Source organism: Brassica napus, chromosome A4 (assembly GCF_020379485.1).
Source record: "Brassica napus cultivar Da-Ae chromosome A4, Da-Ae, whole genome shotgun sequence".
In the NCBI taxonomy this organism is placed as follows: Eukaryota; Viridiplantae; Streptophyta; class Magnoliopsida; order Brassicales; family Brassicaceae; genus Brassica; species Brassica napus.
The window spans coordinates 13,800,188-13,820,468 of record NC_063437.1 but is presented as its reverse complement, the minus strand read 5'-3'; the positions used below and the strand labels follow the sequence as shown (position 1 = coordinate 13,820,468).

Below are 20,281 nucleotides of genomic sequence, written 5' to 3'. Positions count from 1 at the left end.
CGCCGAAAAAGACGGCACGGCCCCATAGACAAAGCCAGTCATCCACCAAACAAAAGGTGTGATACCGGAACCCAAAAAACCAGACATGCACCTTTAAGGAGCCAACTATGCTGGAAAGACCAAAGAAACAAAGAACACCAGAGAACAGACCAGCAAAAATTGATAACCACGATGCAAAAGCCACCGGCCACCGTAAACAACCAATTTCTAAAGCCTCTTTTTAGTGAGAAGTTAGAGTTTTCTCTCTCTTTTTTATCCCAACTCTACTTATAACACCGATTAGAGCACTCTCATACTAAATTCTCAACAAAACATTAAACAAGAAATATAATATTTTGGGGGTTCTCAAAACTTTGAGCCAAGCATCTCCAAACATGCCTTGAACAACATTATCAATGAGAATTCCGAGAGTTTCTTAAACAAAAAATATATTAATATTTTAGTAAATTGTAATTAAATAAAATATAAATTTTGTTAATCTATACTCCCTCTGTTCCTAAATGATCCATGTTTTGGAATTTTCACACTTATTAAGAAAACACTTAAAATTTGATAATAAATGTATTATTTTCTGTGTTTAGCTATTTCCTATGATTTTTGACCAATCAAAATTCAGTAAACACAATTAATGTTTTTGAAGTTTACAATTTGCCATTATTACATACATTGAAAATGTAAAAAATGGATCTTTTAGAAACAAAATATTTTTCTAAAACATGGATCATTTAGGAACGGAGGGAGTAGTTTTTAAGTGTCATATGGGTTCTAATAGGTTTGTAAAAATTTATCATATGAAAACTCTATTTTACATAAGGACTCGTTGATAGAGATGCTCTTATGTTGGTTTATGATTTTTTTTTTTAGCTCAACTTCAATTTTCATTAACCAACATTGAAATACAATTAATTTAACCTCGAGATAATTCAACCACAAGGATAAGATGCGATCTAGTATCACTTAGGTACACTTCATTGGATCCTACGCTACCCAACTGAACATCCTTGTACCCTTTCGACCACTACGAGAACAAAAACATTCTACGACCATATGTTGGTTTATGATTACAAGACAAAAAGCGTCATAAACCCAAAAAAAAACAACTGGAATAAAATGTGTTTACAAATTACAAAGATTAAAAATCTTAAATTTCATAAGCCCAAAAGCCCATTAGAAAAATGAATTAAGCTTTCCCGACACACTCGACTCGAGGAGGAGCTAGAAGACGATCATCTCTGTGATTTGAAGTTTCAAAGCTTCTATCTAGTCAAGGGTTTGGGTAAGGACTGTTCATCTTTCCTTTCTAGTGTTACTCAAGATTATGAGAATGGCAAATAAACATTTCTTTCAGCCTCTTCTTCCTGGCTTCCACACCCACTTGGTACACTCTTTCTCTCTGTCTCTCTCTTCATTTTCTAGACATGTCTCTCTCTCTCTGATTTGGTATTTGCTTCAGAAAATTCCTGTAGCTTTCTTCTCCAAGCATATGGAAGGAAGAAACGATCATAAAAATACGGCGAAGCTGAGATCAGAGGCGTCGGAGATGACCTGGAAAGTGAATATAGAAGATGGCCGGAGACTCACTGAAGGTTGGAAAGAGTTTGCTCTTGCACATGATCTACGAGTTGGTGACATTGTCATTTTCAGACAAGAGAAAGACATGTCTTTCCACGTGACACTGCTCGGACCCAGTTGTTGTGAGATTCAATATGGATCGTGTATAGACCAAGATAACAACCTCGGTCAGTTCTTTGTGTTCTGTCTCTTTTCTAACGCTGTGTGTCTGAGACATATATTTTTAACAAGAGATGTGTTCAAGTAACAATATTGACTTTTTCCATGTGAGATTAATCTTCTTCTGTTATTTTTTCAGAGAAGATTCAAAAGAAGAACCCAAAAAGAGAAGAAGCAGAGTCCTCTTGTTTTGTGGCTAATGTCACGCCTTCGAACCTTCGATATGACAGACTGGAAAGCGATGAAGATAGCAACCACATAAGCTCACTGGAACGTATAGAAAGAGAAGATAAAAAGGGTGGATTTGTGACATTGACTGTCAAGCCTTCGGACTTCAAAAACTCTAGACTGGTCAGTTTTGTCAATCCAAGTCATTTGTCTTCTTTACACTCTCTCGATACTGAACCTTTCGTTTGAATCTTTGTCGCAGTATCTTCCCATGGCTTTCACGAAGGACAGTGGTATCAATGCGAAAACTAAATTGGCTCTGCTGGATAAAAACGGTGTGAAGTGGTCTACAGATCTGAGGTCTGAGTGCAATGGTAAAAGAATAAGAATGATAGGAGGCTGGAAAAAGTTCTTCAAAGCTAACTTTTTGAAGATAGGTGAACCGATCATGTTCAAGCTGATTTGGGATGGAAACACGAGTTGTGTGCTTAAGTTATGCTCCTAGGTGAAAAGTTAGCAACTAAATGAAATTGTATATGAGTTTAATGTGTTTGTCTTTTGTTTAAGTGCCAAAGACATTAATCAATGATTGGCCTTACTAGTAAGGTTCCGTTGCACTATTGTAGTATATTAAGTACATGTTTCCCGTGGGAAACCTTGGGCCATTACGGTGTGAAATATATGAATGTTATGTGACTAACTCTAGTCTGAAGATGCTCTCATTTCAAAGAGAGTCAACGTTATAGACCTTAAGGTGACATTAGTATTACTAATATACCAGGACATTAGTATTTACTAATATACCAGCTTGTTACCACACCTAGGAAAAGGTTTTTCCTTCATATGATTGATGTACTTGAACTTGAAGTCCAAACTGTATAATATACACGTTTTTGATAATTTTATAACTAAATTTAGAACTTTATATAAATTTGAGATCAATTCTCTAAAATAACACTTTTAAATTTTTGTCACAAAAATAGCTCTCAAGAAAGAAAATGATCAAAATAGCGATTTTTATTTTGAAAATTTTTTATTTTTATTTTTATTTTTAAAATTTTGAAATCCTATCCCAAAACCTCACCGCTTAACTCTAAACTATGTGGAAGCTTTCTTAGTCCAATGGTTTGACTAAGAGTTGATTAATGCTTCTACACCAGCAGATCCAAGTTTCAATTCCTGAAGAAAGCGATTTATTAAACAATTATGCAGGCTACAGAGGAAATGTATACAAGAGATCTTCAACAAGGTGCAAGTAAACTCGGCTTCAACAAGGTGCAAGTAAACTCGGTCATGCGTGATCTTCGTAAGACGGCTCAGGTGATGCAGTCAGGTGTATGTCTTTATAAGGCAGGTAGGATTGTCAGTTGTCGGAACGTCTATGTAATCTTTCTCATAATTGTAATATCATAATAAATCAGTGTTAAAAAAAACTTTAAACCCTAAGTTTAGATTAGTTAACCCTAGGATAACAATACATTTTTACAAAACTTATTTTGATCATTTTCTTTATTGAATGCTATTTTTGTGACAAAAACTTAAAATGACTAGGTTAGAGAATTTCTCTAAACACTATAATTATGTGATAGTCAAAATTGGATAATCCGTTTATTTAATGCATTTTTTCATTAGTGTAAGATTTAATATTTATAAATATTGAATTAATATTTTTAACTTGTTTTATAATAGTTTAAATATTCTCATGTTTAATATAATAATCTGCAAAAACTGCAATTTTATACATGAATTGTAATTTGTCTCACTATATAATTAAATAATAAAAGTATTAACTAGTTTTAAAATTTATTTTATCAAATTAAAATATATCAATCTATTTTAAATATTTGATATATTATATTTTACAAGCTAGGTGATATTAATTTTAAATATTGATTTTTTATATTATTCACATTTCTAAATTTAGATATGTTTAAAATACATGAATTTACGTTTTATGTGTATATCTTTAATTTTGTTTTAAATTTATAAAACTGATAAAATTATTAAATTAACTAACTATATTTATTATGTGGTTTCATAATTTAGTTATGTTTATAGTATATAGTAATATTATGAATTAATCAGTTAGAAATTGGTTTTACTATATTACTATATATATATATTTCAAATATTTAATGGTATAATTTATAAATAAAACCTAGCTAAATGATCCATAAAATGGGTTTAATTTTGATATATTAAATCAAATGAATTTAGAAAAGAAAATAAATAGAGTAAAAGAAAATAAATGTAATGACAAGATTTATGAGGCCCAATCTTGTTAAACTTGTAAACAAAACAGAGTATAAAAAGAAAAGCAGAGGAGATTCCCTCGGCATCTCCGAATCGAATCTGAGAAAGAGGAAGAAGCTAAGCTTGGAGATCGATGTTAGAGGGTATTAGATGCACCAAGTTGGATTGACCTGGGATCTCAATTCCTTCACGCAGCTCGTCCTCACCCTCTTCCTCCTCTCCTTCGCTCTCCTCTTCTTTGTCAAACGCACGGCCGCCAAGTACTTCGAGGTCGGCGGCGGCGGCGGCTCCGACAGCGACCTCCGCCGAGATTTCATGGTTCCCGACGCGTCTGAGTGCTCCGTCTGTGGGAATCTCACCACCAAGAAGTGCTCTCGCTGCAAATCCGTTCGTTACTGGTATCATCACCTCCCTTGATTCCAAATTAGGGTTTTTTGGATTCACAATTGGAACATTGTCGTTACTAATTGTTATTACAGAACAAGATTGTCTGAAAAGAAGCCGTCGTTGACCTTATAAGTCATCATTACTACTTGTTTTACATTGTGCTTTCCAAAGTTATTACAGAACAGTCTTGCTTTCGAAAGTGTTGATATTTATGTTTTTGTTTGCTATAAATTATCAATGCTTTTTTATAATGTTGCGACAGGACAGTCTTGCTTTGTCTTAAAGTTTTGATATTCAGGATGCTTTACTACTTCTGTTTTTAAATTCGTTTCCTTTATTCTCTCGTTATTGTTACTAGCTCTGCGGAGTGCCAAAGGTCAGACTGGAACGCGGGGCATAAACTAAAATGCAAGGTGGTTAAGACTACTAATGGCTCATCACCGGGGAGAAGAGATGATCTCGGTTTGAAAGCTTCTCTGTTTGGGAATGGCTCTGCGTCTAAAACTGCATTGTCTCCTAAGCTGAGCCAAATCATCAAGCCAGGAGACGTAATGTCTCATCTTTTGCTCATCTGATGTTGACACTCTTCTTCTTGATAGTTCTGATTGTGACAAGTCTGTTGTGTTCTGTCTGCAGGTTCTTTTCCCATACGAAACTTTTGTTCAGTACTTTAACTGGGACAAACCTGGTTTGGCTCCTTGTGGGCTCACCAATTGTGGAAACAGGTTTGCGTTCTTCTGTGTTTATAGTTTAGCTTCAAAGCAAATTGTTATTTTTGTATGCTTCAGTCTGATCTTGTTAATCTTGTTTCAGTTGTTTTGCTAATGTGGTTCTGCAATGCCTTTCCTGGACACGCCCTCTCGTTGCGTACCTACTAGAGAGAGGCCACAAGAGAGAATGTAAGTTTCTATTCAAAAGGGAATGTTAATGCTTCACAGCTCCTCAATTGAACTTTGAGTCTGTGGTTTGTTTTGACAGGCAGGCGCAATGATTGGTGCTTTCTCTGCGAGTTTGAAACTCATCTCGAAAGAGCAAACATAAGCCGGTTTCCTTTTTCACCAATGAACATTATTTCACGGTTACCAAACATTGGTGGAAATCTTGGGTATGGGAGACAGGAAGATGCTCATGAGTTGATGAGGTCAGCAATTTTTATTGTTACTCGCTGGTGAAGTTACTGTCAATCTATCAGCTAATGCTTTTATAAACTTCAGGTTTGTGATTGACATGATGCAATCTGTTTGCCTTGACGAGTTCGGTGGAGAAAAGGTGGTGCCTCCTCGTGCTCAAGAAACAACCCTTATACAATACATATTTGGCGGTCTCCTTCAGTCGCAGGTGATGTTTCCTAATCCCAGTAGCACGATAAGTAATGCGATGATGTACCTGTTAACTTTAATACAATAAAGATAATGTTAAGTCTCATGTTTGAATCATTGGGTTACTAGGTAATAAGTTTAAATCAGGTAAGCCTAGGGGCTGGATTGGATCTATCTTATTAATCTATTCTTAAGAGGCTTGTAATGTGAGGGAATGGAGACTTATCCTATGACAATGGTGTCTCATAAAATGAAATTTATGTTTCATAACTGTACTCTGTGTGTAATCATGATCTCAACTGCCTTTGTACTCTTTTTGTCCGATCTGGTTGGCTTTACTGAAGATGTCAGATACTCCCTTTAGTTGTCTTATTTATCCAACGTAACGCTCTTTTGTATTGTATTCATTTGCTAAGCTTTTTTATTTGATCTTTGCAGGTCCAGTGTACTGTTTGCAGTAATGTTTCTGACCAATACGAAAATATGATGGACTTAACCGTTGAGATCCACGGGGATGCGGTATCATTAGAGGAATGTCTCGATCAGTTCACAGCTAAAGAATGGCTTCAGGGAGATAACCTTTACAAGTGTGATAGGTATTTGTATATTCCTTCTACAGCCTTAGTTTTTCCTAAACAGAATCATGGTTGATATACTTATCTTGTGAGTGGACAATGTCTCTAAAAGTCTTAATCTCTCTTTTCCAGATGCAATGATTACGTGAAGGCATGTAAGCGCCTTTCAATCCGTTCTGCTCCTAATATACTTACAGTTGCCTTAAAAAGATTCCAGGTTTAAGCCACATTCCTCTCAGTTAGTCTCTTTGCGTCTGCCTGTTCCTCTTAACGTTGGTTGTCTAATAAATCCAAAACTATGTACAGGGTGGGAGGTTTGGTAAACTGAACAAAAGAATTAGTTTTCCAGAGACATTTGATCTTGGACCTTACATGAGCTGTGGAGGAGGAGAAAGATCAGATGTATACAAACTCTACGCTGTGATTGTCCATTTAGATATGTTGAATGCCTCATTTTTCGGCCACTACATCTGCTACGTTAAGGACTTCCGAGGAGACTGGTATAGAATAGACGATTCTGAGGTAGGAATCATCTTTTTATCAGCTCTTGTTATGTTTCATAAATGTTCTGATCTCGTCTCAAAATACTCGCAGGTGGAGAAAGTTGAACTAGAAGATGTCCTTTCTCAACGAGCATACATGCTTCTCTACAGCAGGTAGAGCCTTGACTTTATAAACTATTTTGTTGACAAGAAAAATATATATTTCCTCTTGTATTAAGAGAATCAGCTTTAACAGATTATGGTTTCTTTATGTTGGTTGTTGGTTGGTGCAGGGTTCAGGCCAGACCACCAAGTCTTAGATCAGAAGAAGTTCAAGACGACAAGAAAACAGATACATTAGACACAGAGGCTAGCGAAGATGGCTCTGTTGAGAGTTCCGGGGCGGGAACAAATGGTGCCAGTGTGTCTTCGATGTGCAACGGCATCATCTCACATTCAGAAAACCCTGAGTGCAAAAAAGATTCATCATCTTCGGCATCATCCACTGTCTCTGAAGTTGCTGAAAGGGTTGATACAGTAGATTCTGAATCAAACCCTTCTATTGACATGGAACATGATTCTGGAACAGATCATCAAGAAGCAGCAGTAGCAAATGGGAAAGAAGATCCAACGGTTGAAAATCAGGCCGTTGATTCTCCTTGTTCGGACATTACTAATTCATCTCTGTCTGCTACTACAGAGTCCAAACACAGAGAGAAAGAGGATTCAGACACTGAGATGATTGATAATGCTGAATCAATCCAAAAGGATGGTGAAGATAAACAAGGGAGCTTCTAACTTAACAATAATGCTGGCAAATTTGTTTTAGCCGCTGCGACTTGTGGTGCCTGAAGGATACTTAGTCATGTGTGAGATATAGAAACTTCAGGATCCGGAAGTACGTAGTGAGTTATTCTTTTGACTTTATTTGTCTGTTTAAATAGATTTTACCATTGAACCCGAAACTCTTATAGCAAGAACGATTAGTGGAGGACGAACTCAGTGATACCTTTGTGCTTGTTTTGGTTTGGAAAATACAGAAATCAAACTCTGATTGTTGGACCAAAAAAATGTAGCTCACAGATAGACTTTTTTTTCTAGTATTCAAATGAGGTTCAAAGCATGATTTCATATTTAGGTAAAACAATTATTATAGTTACGCCCATGCCCATATTTTTTATTTAAATTATTTGAAATTACTTAAAGTTTTCTCTAAAACTCTCTAACTGGCACAACGGAATCCATTCATAATTGTCCTTAACACATATGTACGATGCATATACTTTTTATGCTAACTAATTTTATAAGAACTAGAGCTGGTGTCCGCGCTCCGCGCGGATTACATATTTAATTAAAGTATGTTAATATTTGTGTTAATAGATTTCTACGCGTTTTCCTGGGATTAAAACAAGACTTATTCTTAGGTCCAACCTCTAGGTTCACCAAGCAATATGATTGTTTTATTTTATATTCGATATCTTTTAAAAAAGAAACAAAATATTGTCAAATTATATTATGTTTTTAAAATTAAAAGGTAAAAAAAATAGTAATAATTACAAAAAAAAAATATTTTACGTCGTCAGCATAACATTAAACCCTAAACCCTAAATTATAATCCCTAAACCTTTAATCCTAAACCCTAAACCCTTGGATAAACTCTAAACTCTAGGATAAATCCTAAACTCTAAATCAAAATCACTATACACTAAAACATTCAAGCGTTTAGAGTTTAGGGTTTTAGTGTTTTTTATTTAGAGTTTAGGATTTATCCAAGGGTTTAGGGTTTACCCAAGGGTTTAGGGTTTACCCAAGGGTTTAGGATTTATCCAAAGGTTTAGGGTTTAGGATTTAGGGTTTAGGGATTAGGATTTAGGGTTTAGTGTTTTGTTGAGAACATTAAAAATATATATTTTTTTAATTCTTTTTTCTGTAACTATTATCTTTTTTTACTTATTTATTTTAAAAACATAATATAATTTGAGAATATTTTGTTTCCTTTTTTAAAAGATATCGAATTTGAAATAATGAAATCCTATTGGTTGGTGAACCTAGAGGTTCACCCTAGGGGGTGAACCCAAGAATGACTCTTAAAACAATGGTGAAGAGGTGCCGCATGTTTGTATAGAAAACGATCATCATCTAAGAATCTTCAAAATGTTTTTTTTTTTTTGCCAAAGTATTTAATTATTCCTATATGTGTCTTATAAGGGTGAATGACGAATCTGTTGATACAGTTGGCAGCATGATTTTTTTATTAAGAACTAATTGTAGTTTCTTTCATAATTTGTATTTTTAAATAAAAAACATATTTTACTAATAATGTGTATATTTGTTTTATTAGAGTTTTGTAACTATAAAATGAATAAAAATATTTTTATTTAGTACTTATATAAAATTATATAGAGATAGATTATTAATTTATGATTATGATGGAACTATATATTAATTTGGAACAAATATTAAGCAACTCAATTAGATTCTTGCAAACCGGGGGAAAAGGAGTGGCCGGTCATGTCGTTTGTATTTTTACCTTTTCCCAAGTTTTTAAAACGTTTCGTAGCAATAAACAAAAATCAAAACGTAGCATTTCATTTACATATTTGGAATCTTATCAAATAAGATGTAACTTTTCTTTTTTTTGTGCACTTCAAATTTAATAAGATGTAAATAGTCAAAAATATATATATATATATATATAAAACATAATTTGTATTTTATATTTGTTTTATTAAAGTTTTGGATTAAAGTATTAAATTAATATATCAATACTAATAATGTTTTTGATTCAAAAATGTACTTGTAAATTCAAAATTCCTCCCATAAGCGGAGGATCTTTGGCGGTTGGTTTGACCATGGTATTGAGGAACAATCAATCCTTAAATAAAGGAAAGAATATTTAAATGTTAGGCAAAGTGAAATGGTTGATAATAAAACATAGTGAAAAAAGTCTCAACTGATAAAATGGAACCATGAGATTAATTACAAACTAAAATCTTATAAAGCCAAAAAAAAACTAAATATTTTATATGACCGATAGATGTGAACTACAATTGTAGTAGCTTAGCAGGCAGGAACTATTATATTAAATCAAATTTTTTTGGCGGAGACCAATAGCTAAAGACGGAAGATTGTCGGTCTATGTTTAATCTTAACCAACTAAAATCTTATACGTTTGTTCGCACAGATTATCAATATGAATCTATTATTAAAACAATTGAAAATAAACAGTGGAAGGTGAGCCAAACCCCACGTCCCCAACCGCATACGGACTTAACTATCCAACTCTTAAACATATCACTTATGCCAAGAAATTGACAAAATTGTGACATTCAAATATTGACTTACACAAAATCTTGAACGGTTGGCGGTGGTGGTTTTTTCAGAGTGAGAGGGGATGAATATATGGTCTTCAGATTAGAGTTCTTGATCCTAATGGTAGAATATATGTTATTTAATTTTCAATGAATACAGTAGGCATTTTTGGCATGAAATATAACGATTTCCTAAAAATTAAATTGTTCACCAGCTATAAGAATATTAAGTATGGGGCAAGTTAAAGTTGTAAAAATATATTTTGATTTAGGATGGCAAAGATGTGGTAGCTAGAAGACTAATAATCAACAATCAATGCATGCATTGTTTTATTATGATGTAACTGGAGTTGAACCGGGTTAAACCGTGACTCTTCGCATATTTTAATGGTTGGTTTTTTTTTTTTTAAGTCCAGTCCACAATGACATGGCATAATGGTTGGTTCTGATTATTTTGTTCATGTGGCAAGGCTTAGGAGGCTAGGATTTAACTCCTTTTATATAGTAGGATAATGTGAAAAACACGATTATAAAATTTATTTAACATATTAACTGTAAAAACAATTATTATTCTTACTTTACATAAGAACATGTTAAATTATCTGAAATTTTATGATTAATTTATTTATAAAATACTTCCTCCATTCCAAAAATACATGTTGCAGAAAAAATAATTGTTTAAAAAACAAATTATATTTTAATGTATTAATTAATGATAAATTGTAGATTTCAAAAAACATAATAGTATTTATTAGTATTCTATTGGTTAACAATCGTAGAGAAAAGTTAATTAAGGAAATATTATATTGGTAACTAAAATTTAATATATTTTTTTAATAAAAGTAAAAATTCTAAAATATACATCTTTTTGGAACAAATGAGGTGTTATAATTTTTATACTATTATTTTTATAGAGTTTTTACTGTGTTGTCGATGAAAGAATCAGTTCTAAATAGGTTGTTTTTTAGCTTTCTTTATTTTTATTGGCCGTTTGTTATTCATTTATTAATTCAATTTAAACTTAATGTATACAGATCATTATAACATTTTTGTTTGATCCAAATATAATTTATACAAAAATTAATTAAAAAAATCTCGAATCTGAATATTAAAAAAAGTCAGATGTGTAGTCTGTATTTATACAAACTGCTGCCGATTTTTGAAATAAACTTCAAGCAGCAAAGTTTTGATATTTAACAAACTGGTTTTCTAACTTTAAATAGATTTTGATTAATATCAAAACGGGTTAATCTCCATCCACAGAGAAATCAGGTTCATCCGGTTTAGGAAGCATAGGTACCTCAACGTCCTTCAACTTATGAGCCGTCTTCCTCGTGTTCTTAGCAAACCTCGAAGCAAGTATCGTTGCAGCAAAATGTGGTTTCCCAATAGAAGTAGAATGACGCGATGGATTACTGCTCTGTCTCTCTCCTTGTTGGCTCATTATCTCCTCAGCTGCAACCGCAACAGCTTCTTCTTCTTCATAAGATGAGAATGACTCAGCCAAGCTAAGACTCTTAGCCACCATTCTTCTCTTATACCGTCTCCAAGCCACTTGTACGAAACAAGCAGCCCATGTTCTCCACTGGTGAGAGTAATAACGGAATGTGTGTTGCAGCTTCTTGCTATGTAAACGCCTGAACTGGTTAGCAACAAACTTGAGATCCTCTGCTTGTAATGCAAAGGCTTCAACCTCTTCTAAAGCTCGCACCGTTCTTGTAGATGATGGTAAGTTTACTTTTGATTTTGGAAGCAATGCCCATGCAAGAAGCTCTTCTCCACAGAACTCTCCTGGTTTGAGTGTGATTGAGTTGAAGAAACCGGTTCTGCCTCCGTTAGTCGTCGAACTATCGAGCTTTCCACGGATGATGAAGAGCATTTCGGTCACTGGATCACCTTCACGTACAATGTAGTTCCCTTGTGTGCTTAGAGATGACACTAACCGTTCACATATCGCATCTAGTAACTGATCATCCATTTGCGCAAACAGTGGTACCTGAAAAATGTATTTATTTTGACGATAAATATATAAAGTTAGATGACCTTCCAACTCAAAACCAATTGACAATGACAGAGTTCTGAAGTGAGACTTTGTCCCTTATAGAATACACTTACACGACGAACAAGGTCGAGACAGAGATGTCGTTGGATGTCTCTGCGAAGATCTGCTGGTAAAGAATGAAGAATGGTTTCTTCATCAACTCCTCGAGTAGCTAACCATTTATACTGAACAAAACGTCTCACTCGTTCTCTAAGATCCTGCGGTAGTTGACGATGTCCCATCCATTCTTCTGTGTCTCTTCTCTTCAGTCTCCACTCCTCAAGCCTCACAGTGATCGATTGCAAATACGTCTAAATATATTAAACAAAATATAAGTCAAGCATTTTCGATCTTGTTAACCGATGATAACAAGAAATAAGATTCAGATTTTACCTGCATGTTTCCGATTAAAAGAGCAAACAAAACAAGACCAAAGATAGCCACGAGGATAGCAAACATGGTCTCAAGAACAGAGGTGCTAGTATCAAGATTCTGTCCGTAAGAACTTTAACAAGAAAGATACGTTAGGAAATGAAAAAAAAAAAACAGGTAAGCGATGGATAAGAGGAATGAATGTACCTTAGATTCTGTAATCCAAACCATAAGCAATACAAATACTTCTCCAAGAACGGCGAAGAAACCACGTTTTTGGTTAGAGCATCCGCGAATATCCCGAAAGTGAATTTGATATCATTCGAAGGATCACAGTTGCTGAAGACAACTGTTATGTTCTGCCAGTTATTCCGGTCTGGTCTGTGCAATGTACCACAGTCAAAAAAATCTGTAACACATTCTAGAGGCGCAAATTCTTTATGACATTCTGCTTTCCAACATGTAGCTTGCCGTTGTATCGACAGTAGATACCACGCCGCTCCTAGAATCTGCACAACAACAATGTGAATGCATAAGGATAACATTACATAAAAGTAAAACCAACCTTTGAACTTAGGTGAATGCATATGTTGATTTTAGAAGTTATTTAAATCTCGGTGCATCAATAAAAGACCACATTTAGTTTTTAGGATTAAAAAAACAGATTTTGTAGAAAACTCAGGTTTTTTAGCAATTTAAATACGAATCTTAGGATTATAATTTATTCGTTCTGAAAATCAATAAACAAACTATATATGAGTATTTTCCTCAATCGAATTTGATTTATTTTGCTTTTGCTTTCTTCGAGTTTAATTCGCGGATTTTCTCAACAGTATAAGGATAACATAATGTGTTTACTTTGAAGGAAGCTCAGTGTCTACTATATCTTACTAGCATATGACTTAAGTGTGAAGCTCTTGTGAGTTGCTTAGAGAGAGGACTTAGTGACTCACATGGCTAGCAAGCATATACTGAAGGAGATTGTAAGCAGCACCGGCCCAAGCTGTGGTTGTGACTACTCCGGTAGCTTTGATAATCTCAGCGCTTAGAGGGAAAATGAGATAAAGCCTAGGAATGTATTGAACAAGAACAATGAGGACAAGTGCATTTGTTGTATGATCTGAGTGTGAGCTTCTGATTGATGGCAAAATAAACCAACTAACAATCTGCATATCAAAATAATTGATTATACACATTTTCAAACTCTCTAATAGAAACCAAGTCAATGGTTTTTTTTTTTGAGTAGTAATACAATACCTGAGGAAGAGGCAAACAAGCGATGAGGTCAACGATGAAGTCTGATCTCAAGTATCTTCTAGCAATCAACTTAGGATCTTTCACAAGTTCTCCACGACCAAACACTCTCGAAGTACGAGACACGTAAGCCGTTCTGAACTTGATGACAATGTGCAAGACGTAGAAGAGATCCGCTAGTGTTCTGAAGAAAGTAACGACGATTCCAAGATTCAAATCTGTGGTCATACAAGAGGATCGTCCGGTGCGTTTGACTGAATATAGGAAGAAGAACAAAGGGTCTACGTAAAGAGCGACGAGACACCAGAAGAGGAAAACTCTGTTCCATTGAAGCACCACGTCACCACCAGGATCTAGAATCTTGTCTCTCTCGATCTCGAAATTCTCCGGGAAGACTTTGAATCTACCGAACCTAGGGATCTTGAAGATACTCTTCTTTGAGGTTCCTAACTCTTGTTTTTGAAATGGAGCTGCTGATGATTTGAACATTGGTAATGGTAGACGCTTCTCTGTTACTTCTAGGGTTTGCTTCTCGTCTCCATAGAATCTGTTTCAGACCAAACAAACAACAACAAGAAATGGGGTTTAACAATGAGATCAAAAAAATCAATAATCAGAGACTTAGTCCAATCCAAGAGGAAACTTGTAACAAAAGGAACAAAAAATAATCATAAAGGTAACCCTAAGAAGGCAAAAAAAAAGATCATAACTTTATTGGGATTGCAAAAGTCAACTTTTGAGAACCCAAAAATCTAAATCTTTTTTTTTATTTAATTTTTCTAAAAAGATGTTTTTGATGAAAATCTAGAACCTGACAGTATTGTCTCTTTTGAACTCCATGTTTGTAATGTTGAAGCAGAAGCTTCTTCTTCTTGCTTGTTTAGGCAAATGGGAAACGAATCAGAGGATGAGATGTTGAGCAGACTTCTTCATGTTCAGACAAGGGCAGGGAGAGAGAAGGAGATCATTCATGGGCTGTAAGAGAGTTTATTGAGTTTGACTTCACGTGAAAGAACAAAAAAGATGAAGAAGGAGAAGAGAGAGATTAATTAAACAGCTCACGTTATGCTCTCTGCCTAGGAGATGTAGAACGAGTGAAAGACTACTACTACTTGGTTGTTTTGATTAATTTAAATGTTTTTAAGAGAGAGAGAACGTGCGTTCCATTAACGCATATAAAGACGATCAATGACCAACAGTTTCTGCAGAAGACGGTTCTCTCTAAATTCTAATAGCAATACTCGTTTTGTGTAGAAAGATTCATGAATCCACTTTAAAGAAAAACAGTAGAGAACAAAACCATTTGTATATAATATGTAAATTATATATTTTGGTAGAGAGATGAGATCAATTCTTCTGGAGGTTTTCTGATGCCTTTGGATCTCAATAATCTTTTTTAGAATTTTCCCTTTTCAATAGTTTTTAATAATATTTACAATTAAGATTAATTTAATACGATGACGCGGTTATAACATACTAAACGGATTTGTTGTTATTTTATTAATTTGATTATTGAAGGAAGAATCGTTTGTGCTCACTATTTGTAATATACTCGATGAATTTGGACTCTTATGGTTTCAGAAAAAGGTAACAAATGATTTCATTACAAAGTTATATAGTAACATATATGAGTAAGAATGGAATGAGATATTGAAAAGTAAATGTCATATATATGAGACGAGGATACTGGTTTATCATACCTCAGTCAACATGATTGAGAGAGTATCTCTAACAAGTGGCAGTTTGTGATTTATTTCCTAAATTCGTTTCTCATTTATCAGCCGGCCATGTGAATAGACCGATTTATTTGCAAGAAAAGCATGAAAGAGGACAAAAACTATTTTATTAATATATTTGGATTTCTGTTCTTTTTTCAGTGATACCAAAACTTTTCGTTAATAAAGGAATGAAAACAGAGTTTGGTTGCTTGTATTCAAATATCATATTCGGGTACAGGTCTTATAAGTTTTTGAGTATTTTGGCATTAAATGCATTAAGACAATTTTCCAGATTGTACGACTTGTCTGAAATTCGGTTCTTGTATGTCGGAATAAAGGATTTGGTCGAAAGAAAGACACCAAGCGAAACAATCTTTGTTACAAAAATGTTACATTGCACTCGGATCAACTTTACTAGAAGACATGCATAAAACCTGGTCTAAACTAGAGTATGTGCCATTAAAAGAAAACACTTCTTGCACCAACCTGTAAAGAACAGGCTTGAAACAGAGTATTTTATAATGCTATTGGTCAAAAGCTATCATGCTTTCAAAGAATACATCTGGAACGTAATAACTACCTGCCACAGTGTGTAACAAATGAAGCTTGAAAGTTGAAACGGCTCAGAAACTCTCAGGCCAGAGGAGTTTTGAAGAAGGTAGGATCAGAGCTGACGAAGCTTTCAAACGTACGAGGAAGCAGAAGCAGTAGCAAGTAGTCATCCACAATGTGGTAAACTACATGCCATCGGGGGTCAATCAATTAAGAAGAAGCCTCAGGGCAGGGCAGAGCAGGGAAGCAGAGATAAGCAATGAAGCAGTAGAAGCAAGTAGAGATTCACTACAGTAGTAAACCATTATGAAGATGCCATTGCAGGTCAAACATTTAACGAAGAAGCTTCAGGGCAGAGCAGAGAAGCGATGAACAACGAAGCAGTAGAGACCCGAAGAAAACGTTAAGATCCACAACGTAGAAAACTATTATGAAGTAGCCAGCATGTCAATCAATTAATGAAGGAGTCTCATGGCAGAGCAGAGAAGAGCATAGCAATGAAGCAGAAACAAGTAGATCCACAACGTAGTAAACTACAATGAAGATGCCACTGCAGGTCAATCATCTAAGAAGAAGCCTCTGGGCAGAGCAGAGAAGAAGAGATAGCAACAAAGCAGTAGAGAGAGATCCGAAAAAAACATTATGATCCACAATGCAGTAAATTATTATGAAGAAGCCATTGCAGGTCAATCAATCAACGAAGAAGCCCCAAGGCAGAGTAGAGAAGCAGAGATAAGCAATGAAGCAGTAGAAACACGGAAGAACCCTCGACATAATAAAACAAAAACACTCAGAACTTATGTTTTTAAGTCTTTTAATAACTTCAGTAGGAATATTAAAAAATACTTTTACCTAACGGTAGACATAACCACGGCAGACAAAAGAAGGCAAGCATATCCAAATCCACCCAACAGCTAAAAACATGATTCTTTTAGTGAAATACATATACTAGTTTTCCTTAAGCTGTCCTCTTGACGTCGCAAGCAAACAGTAGGTTTCCTCATCCATCCCTCACCACTCAGCTCCGGCTTCTGCGCACATCTTTCAGACCATTTCTGCATAAACAAATACATAAACCTCTATCAGCAACATGAACTTTGTATTTATCACCTAACATATAGGCCTCTGAAGGATCAATATGCATAATAATATGAAGTTATATTTTAAGTAAATAACAGGAGCCGAAGGGAGTTTACCCATTAGCATATGGGACCTCGTCACGTCCTCTGTAAGGTGGGGGTGACCTACTGTAGTTGCGACCACGAGGAGAAGGACTGCGACGCCTTGGAGGAGGAGGAGATCTTGCGCGAGGGCTGTAGCTCCTGAAACCAAAAGACAAGTAAGTTAATCAGTTCACTGAGCTAGATCCATTGATAAGTCACAAAGAAGAGAGGGGGCAATAACCTGCGCCTTTCTCCATACGTTGGGCTCTTTCTGTATCTAGGAGGACTGCGACCACGAGGAGACGGACTGCGACGCCTCCCAGAGCCGCCACGAGAGCGGCACTCACGTGCAAAGTGACCAGGCTCGCCACACTCATAGCACTTCAAATCAGAACCGCCACGGCCACGGCCACCATCACCTCCTCCACGACCACCACGGCCTCCACCACCACCACGGTTATGAGACTCTTCCACCCTCCATCCATTCTTGCCTAGCATAAACAGTAGATCAAACTCTTAAAGCCACATAATAACCTATATCAGCTGCATCATAACAATTCAAAAGATCCATCTTGCTACCATCTAAATCACGAATGGCGTCGCGGGCATCCCTTGAGTCTTCAAAATCAAGAAAGGCGTAACCAGGAGGACGTCTTGCAACCCAAACACTGCACATAAAACACACACACAACAAAAAGAATGAAAAATGCAAACTTTACATCTCAAAACCACTTCAATGAGATGAGATTGTAACCTCTTGATGACTCCATAGACACGAAACTCATCCTCGAGCTCACGCTCAGTAACTCGCGGATCCAAATTACCAACGTACACACGCGACATCTGTTCAATCAACTCATCAAATTAAACCTACTTCAATTCAAATATCTCGATCCAATTGAGATTCGAAGGATTAGAGAGAGAGATCACCTGAAGAATTCGGCGGTGGTGAGAAGAGAGAGACGGCTTCTCCTCGGTCGTGTGAAATTAGGGTTATCGGATTCAAGAATGGGGATGGATGTCAATTTTAAAGTCCTCGTTCCTTATTTTGGGCTTACATGGGCCTCCATTGATCAAAAAACAGTTAGGCCCAGTGAAATTTTTGATTAAAACAAAACAAAACGATAAGGCCCAGTGAAATTTGTTTAAGCACATGGAATTATTGGTAAATGAATTCTTAAAATATAAAATCTTGATAGATGGCAAAAGAAAATTATAAAATCTTGAGATTCCATTACATTTGAGATTCTATTGAAATTTTCAGAATTTTAAAATAGCTAATACAAATCCATAAAATATACAACAAGCTAGAAAAATATGAAATTAGAGTATGTATTTGCAGAATCCACATAATTAACTTTTAAAATTTATCTGTTTTTAAATTCATTACACTCTACATAAATTAATCTTCCAATAACCTCTTAATACCACAAATTTTGGAAGATTTCATAGTGCATGAATTATAATTGTGTAAGAGCAATAAATGGTGGCACTTTTACCCCAAAAAAAATGGTGGCACACATGAAGAGTATGTCCGCCTTTCATGTGACGGTTGAAGACGTTACATCGTTTTCACATGATCGGTTCTACACAAATTAGCTGAACCCTCTTCCGTTTTCTAATTTTTGTAGGAGTAAATTAGTAAAAAAAATTGCATTAAGATCATAACATAACATTGTAACAAAAAAAATTATTCTGCAATGACACTTAAAATGAAACATAAAAATATTAATATTGATATATATGACTGTTTCTCAGCATTTCAGTTTTCCGTTCGATTATGTTAATTCATTTTTGTTTATTTATGTTCTAGAAAAATAGGATCCGTTAGGTTATTTATGACAGGGGGGTATATTTTCGATTCGGTTATTTTGAATTTTGGTTCGGATAATAAAGGTTTCTAACTTTAACTACGAAAAATTGAGAATATAGGTGCATGAAGTTATAAACGTTATCAAGCTAAAATTACCAACCAAACCATTAATCACAATGCGAAAATAAAAAGTCTAACATGACAATCTATTCATTACAGAGACTAGTTTGTGAAAAATCAATAATATCTAACCACTTCCAAAGCAATAAATATATATTCTTTTCATTTCAAAAAGATACATATTCTAGAAAAAAAATTGTTTTAAAGTGATACATTTTTTTTATATTTTTAAATGCATTTTTTATCAACTAATAATGACTAATTATAAATTTTGAGAAAATTAACTTCATTCTCTGAATTTTTACTGGTTTACAATTATAAAAAATAGATAATTATAAAAAATTATGTATTTAATATTAAAATTCAATATGTTTTATTAATGTGCTTAAAAAAATTAAAATATGTATCATTTTGAAACGAATGTAGTATAACTTTTAGATCAAATTATTTTGTTCTTAGTTATTTGCTGTTTAGTGCGCACTTTTCGTGGATCAAGACCCAAGACTCGACGTTTTAGTGAGGGATTATAGAATAGTTTTATGTATTATTGAAATGACGTCGAGAATCCACTTGAAGCTTTGTATAATGACAACAATTATTCCATTCTCTTTCTTTTTCTATTCAGATGGAGACAAGTTCAACTAAAGATTTTTAAAATCGGCACTCAATTATGACATCTATATATATAAAGAAATGTTCGCCTCTCTCCCGTGAAGCCACGTCATCAAATTGTGTGTTATGGGAGTGACACGTGTCCCGTTTTATATTTGGGGCCAAAATATAACAAAAATCTATATAAATGAATGCATTCATGGGTAATTGAACCCAACACCTCCAGCACTGGTAATTTCTTTTGGAACCACTAGGCTAAAGTCACTTTTTATAAGTATGTGGCCGCGAAACTAATTATAGATACATATGTCTATGTTATATTTTAGATTAAATATTTTCTCTTTTAAAAATATAGAAAACAGTTTTTTTAGTCTACAAGCAAATGTTGTAGAGCAAGTATGCATTATACA

The 20,281-nt window shown here is 34.7% G+C and overlaps 4 protein-coding genes across 5 annotated transcripts; 2 read left to right on the top strand and 2 right to left on the bottom strand.

Annotated features, from left to right (window-relative positions):
* The first annotated feature begins 1,182 nt into the window (after nt 1-1,182).
* Nucleotides 1,183-2,596, top strand: LOC111215054 (B3 domain-containing protein REM14-like). Its single transcript, XM_022718170.2, has 4 exons — nt 1,183-1,378; nt 1,454-1,739; nt 1,871-2,082; nt 2,162-2,596. The coding sequence occupies exons 1-4, from the start codon at nt 1,319-1,321 to the stop codon at nt 2,402-2,404; spliced, it is 801 nt and encodes a 266-aa protein (XP_022573891.2). The 5' UTR covers nt 1,183-1,318; the 3' UTR covers nt 2,405-2,596.
* Nucleotides 2,597-4,186: 1,590 nt separating this feature from the next.
* Nucleotides 4,187-7,969, top strand: LOC106446670 (ubiquitin carboxyl-terminal hydrolase 19-like). The gene is made up of 11 exons (XM_022718164.2): nt 4,187-4,550; nt 4,898-5,087; nt 5,176-5,264; nt 5,353-5,438; nt 5,518-5,680; nt 5,754-5,877; nt 6,297-6,454; nt 6,566-6,650; nt 6,740-6,955; nt 7,028-7,089; nt 7,209-7,969. The coding sequence occupies exons 1-11, from the start codon at nt 4,303-4,305 to the stop codon at nt 7,711-7,713; spliced, it is 1,926 nt and encodes a 641-aa protein (XP_022573885.2). The 5' UTR covers nt 4,187-4,302; the 3' UTR covers nt 7,714-7,969.
* Nucleotides 7,970-11,362: 3,393 nt separating this feature from the next.
* Nucleotides 11,363-15,126, bottom strand: LOC125608018 (probable cyclic nucleotide-gated ion channel 14). Its single transcript, XM_048777713.1, has 7 exons — nt 14,705-15,126; nt 13,897-14,440; nt 13,593-13,805; nt 12,847-13,148; nt 12,661-12,772; nt 12,342-12,578; nt 11,363-12,222 (listed from the first exon to the last, which is right to left on the bottom strand). Exons 1-7 carry the CDS (start codon nt 14,731-14,733, stop codon nt 11,473-11,475), a joined length of 2,187 nt encoding a protein of 728 aa, XP_048633670.1. The 5' UTR covers nt 14,734-15,126; the 3' UTR covers nt 11,363-11,472.
* Nucleotides 15,127-16,915: 1,789 nt separating this feature from the next.
* On the bottom strand, nt 16,916-18,377 carry LOC106446672 (serine/arginine-rich splicing factor RSZ22A). Of its 2 annotated transcripts, none has more exons than XM_048777712.1 (6): nt 18,257-18,377; nt 18,081-18,169; nt 17,906-17,994; nt 17,568-17,817; nt 17,360-17,485; nt 16,916-17,215 (listed from the first exon to the last, which is right to left on the bottom strand). In XM_048777712.1, the coding sequence occupies exons 2-6, from the start codon at nt 18,167-18,169 to the stop codon at nt 17,182-17,184; spliced, it is 588 nt and encodes a 195-aa protein (XP_048633669.1). In that variant the 5' UTR covers nt 18,257-18,377; the 3' UTR covers nt 16,916-17,181. The 2 variants fall into 2 exon arrangements, with proteins under 2 accessions (XP_048633669.1, XP_013743902.1); XM_013888448.3 differs by having other exon boundaries at nt 16,916-17,218; nt 18,257-18,376.
* Between the last annotated feature and the right edge of the window lie 1,904 nt (nt 18,378-20,281).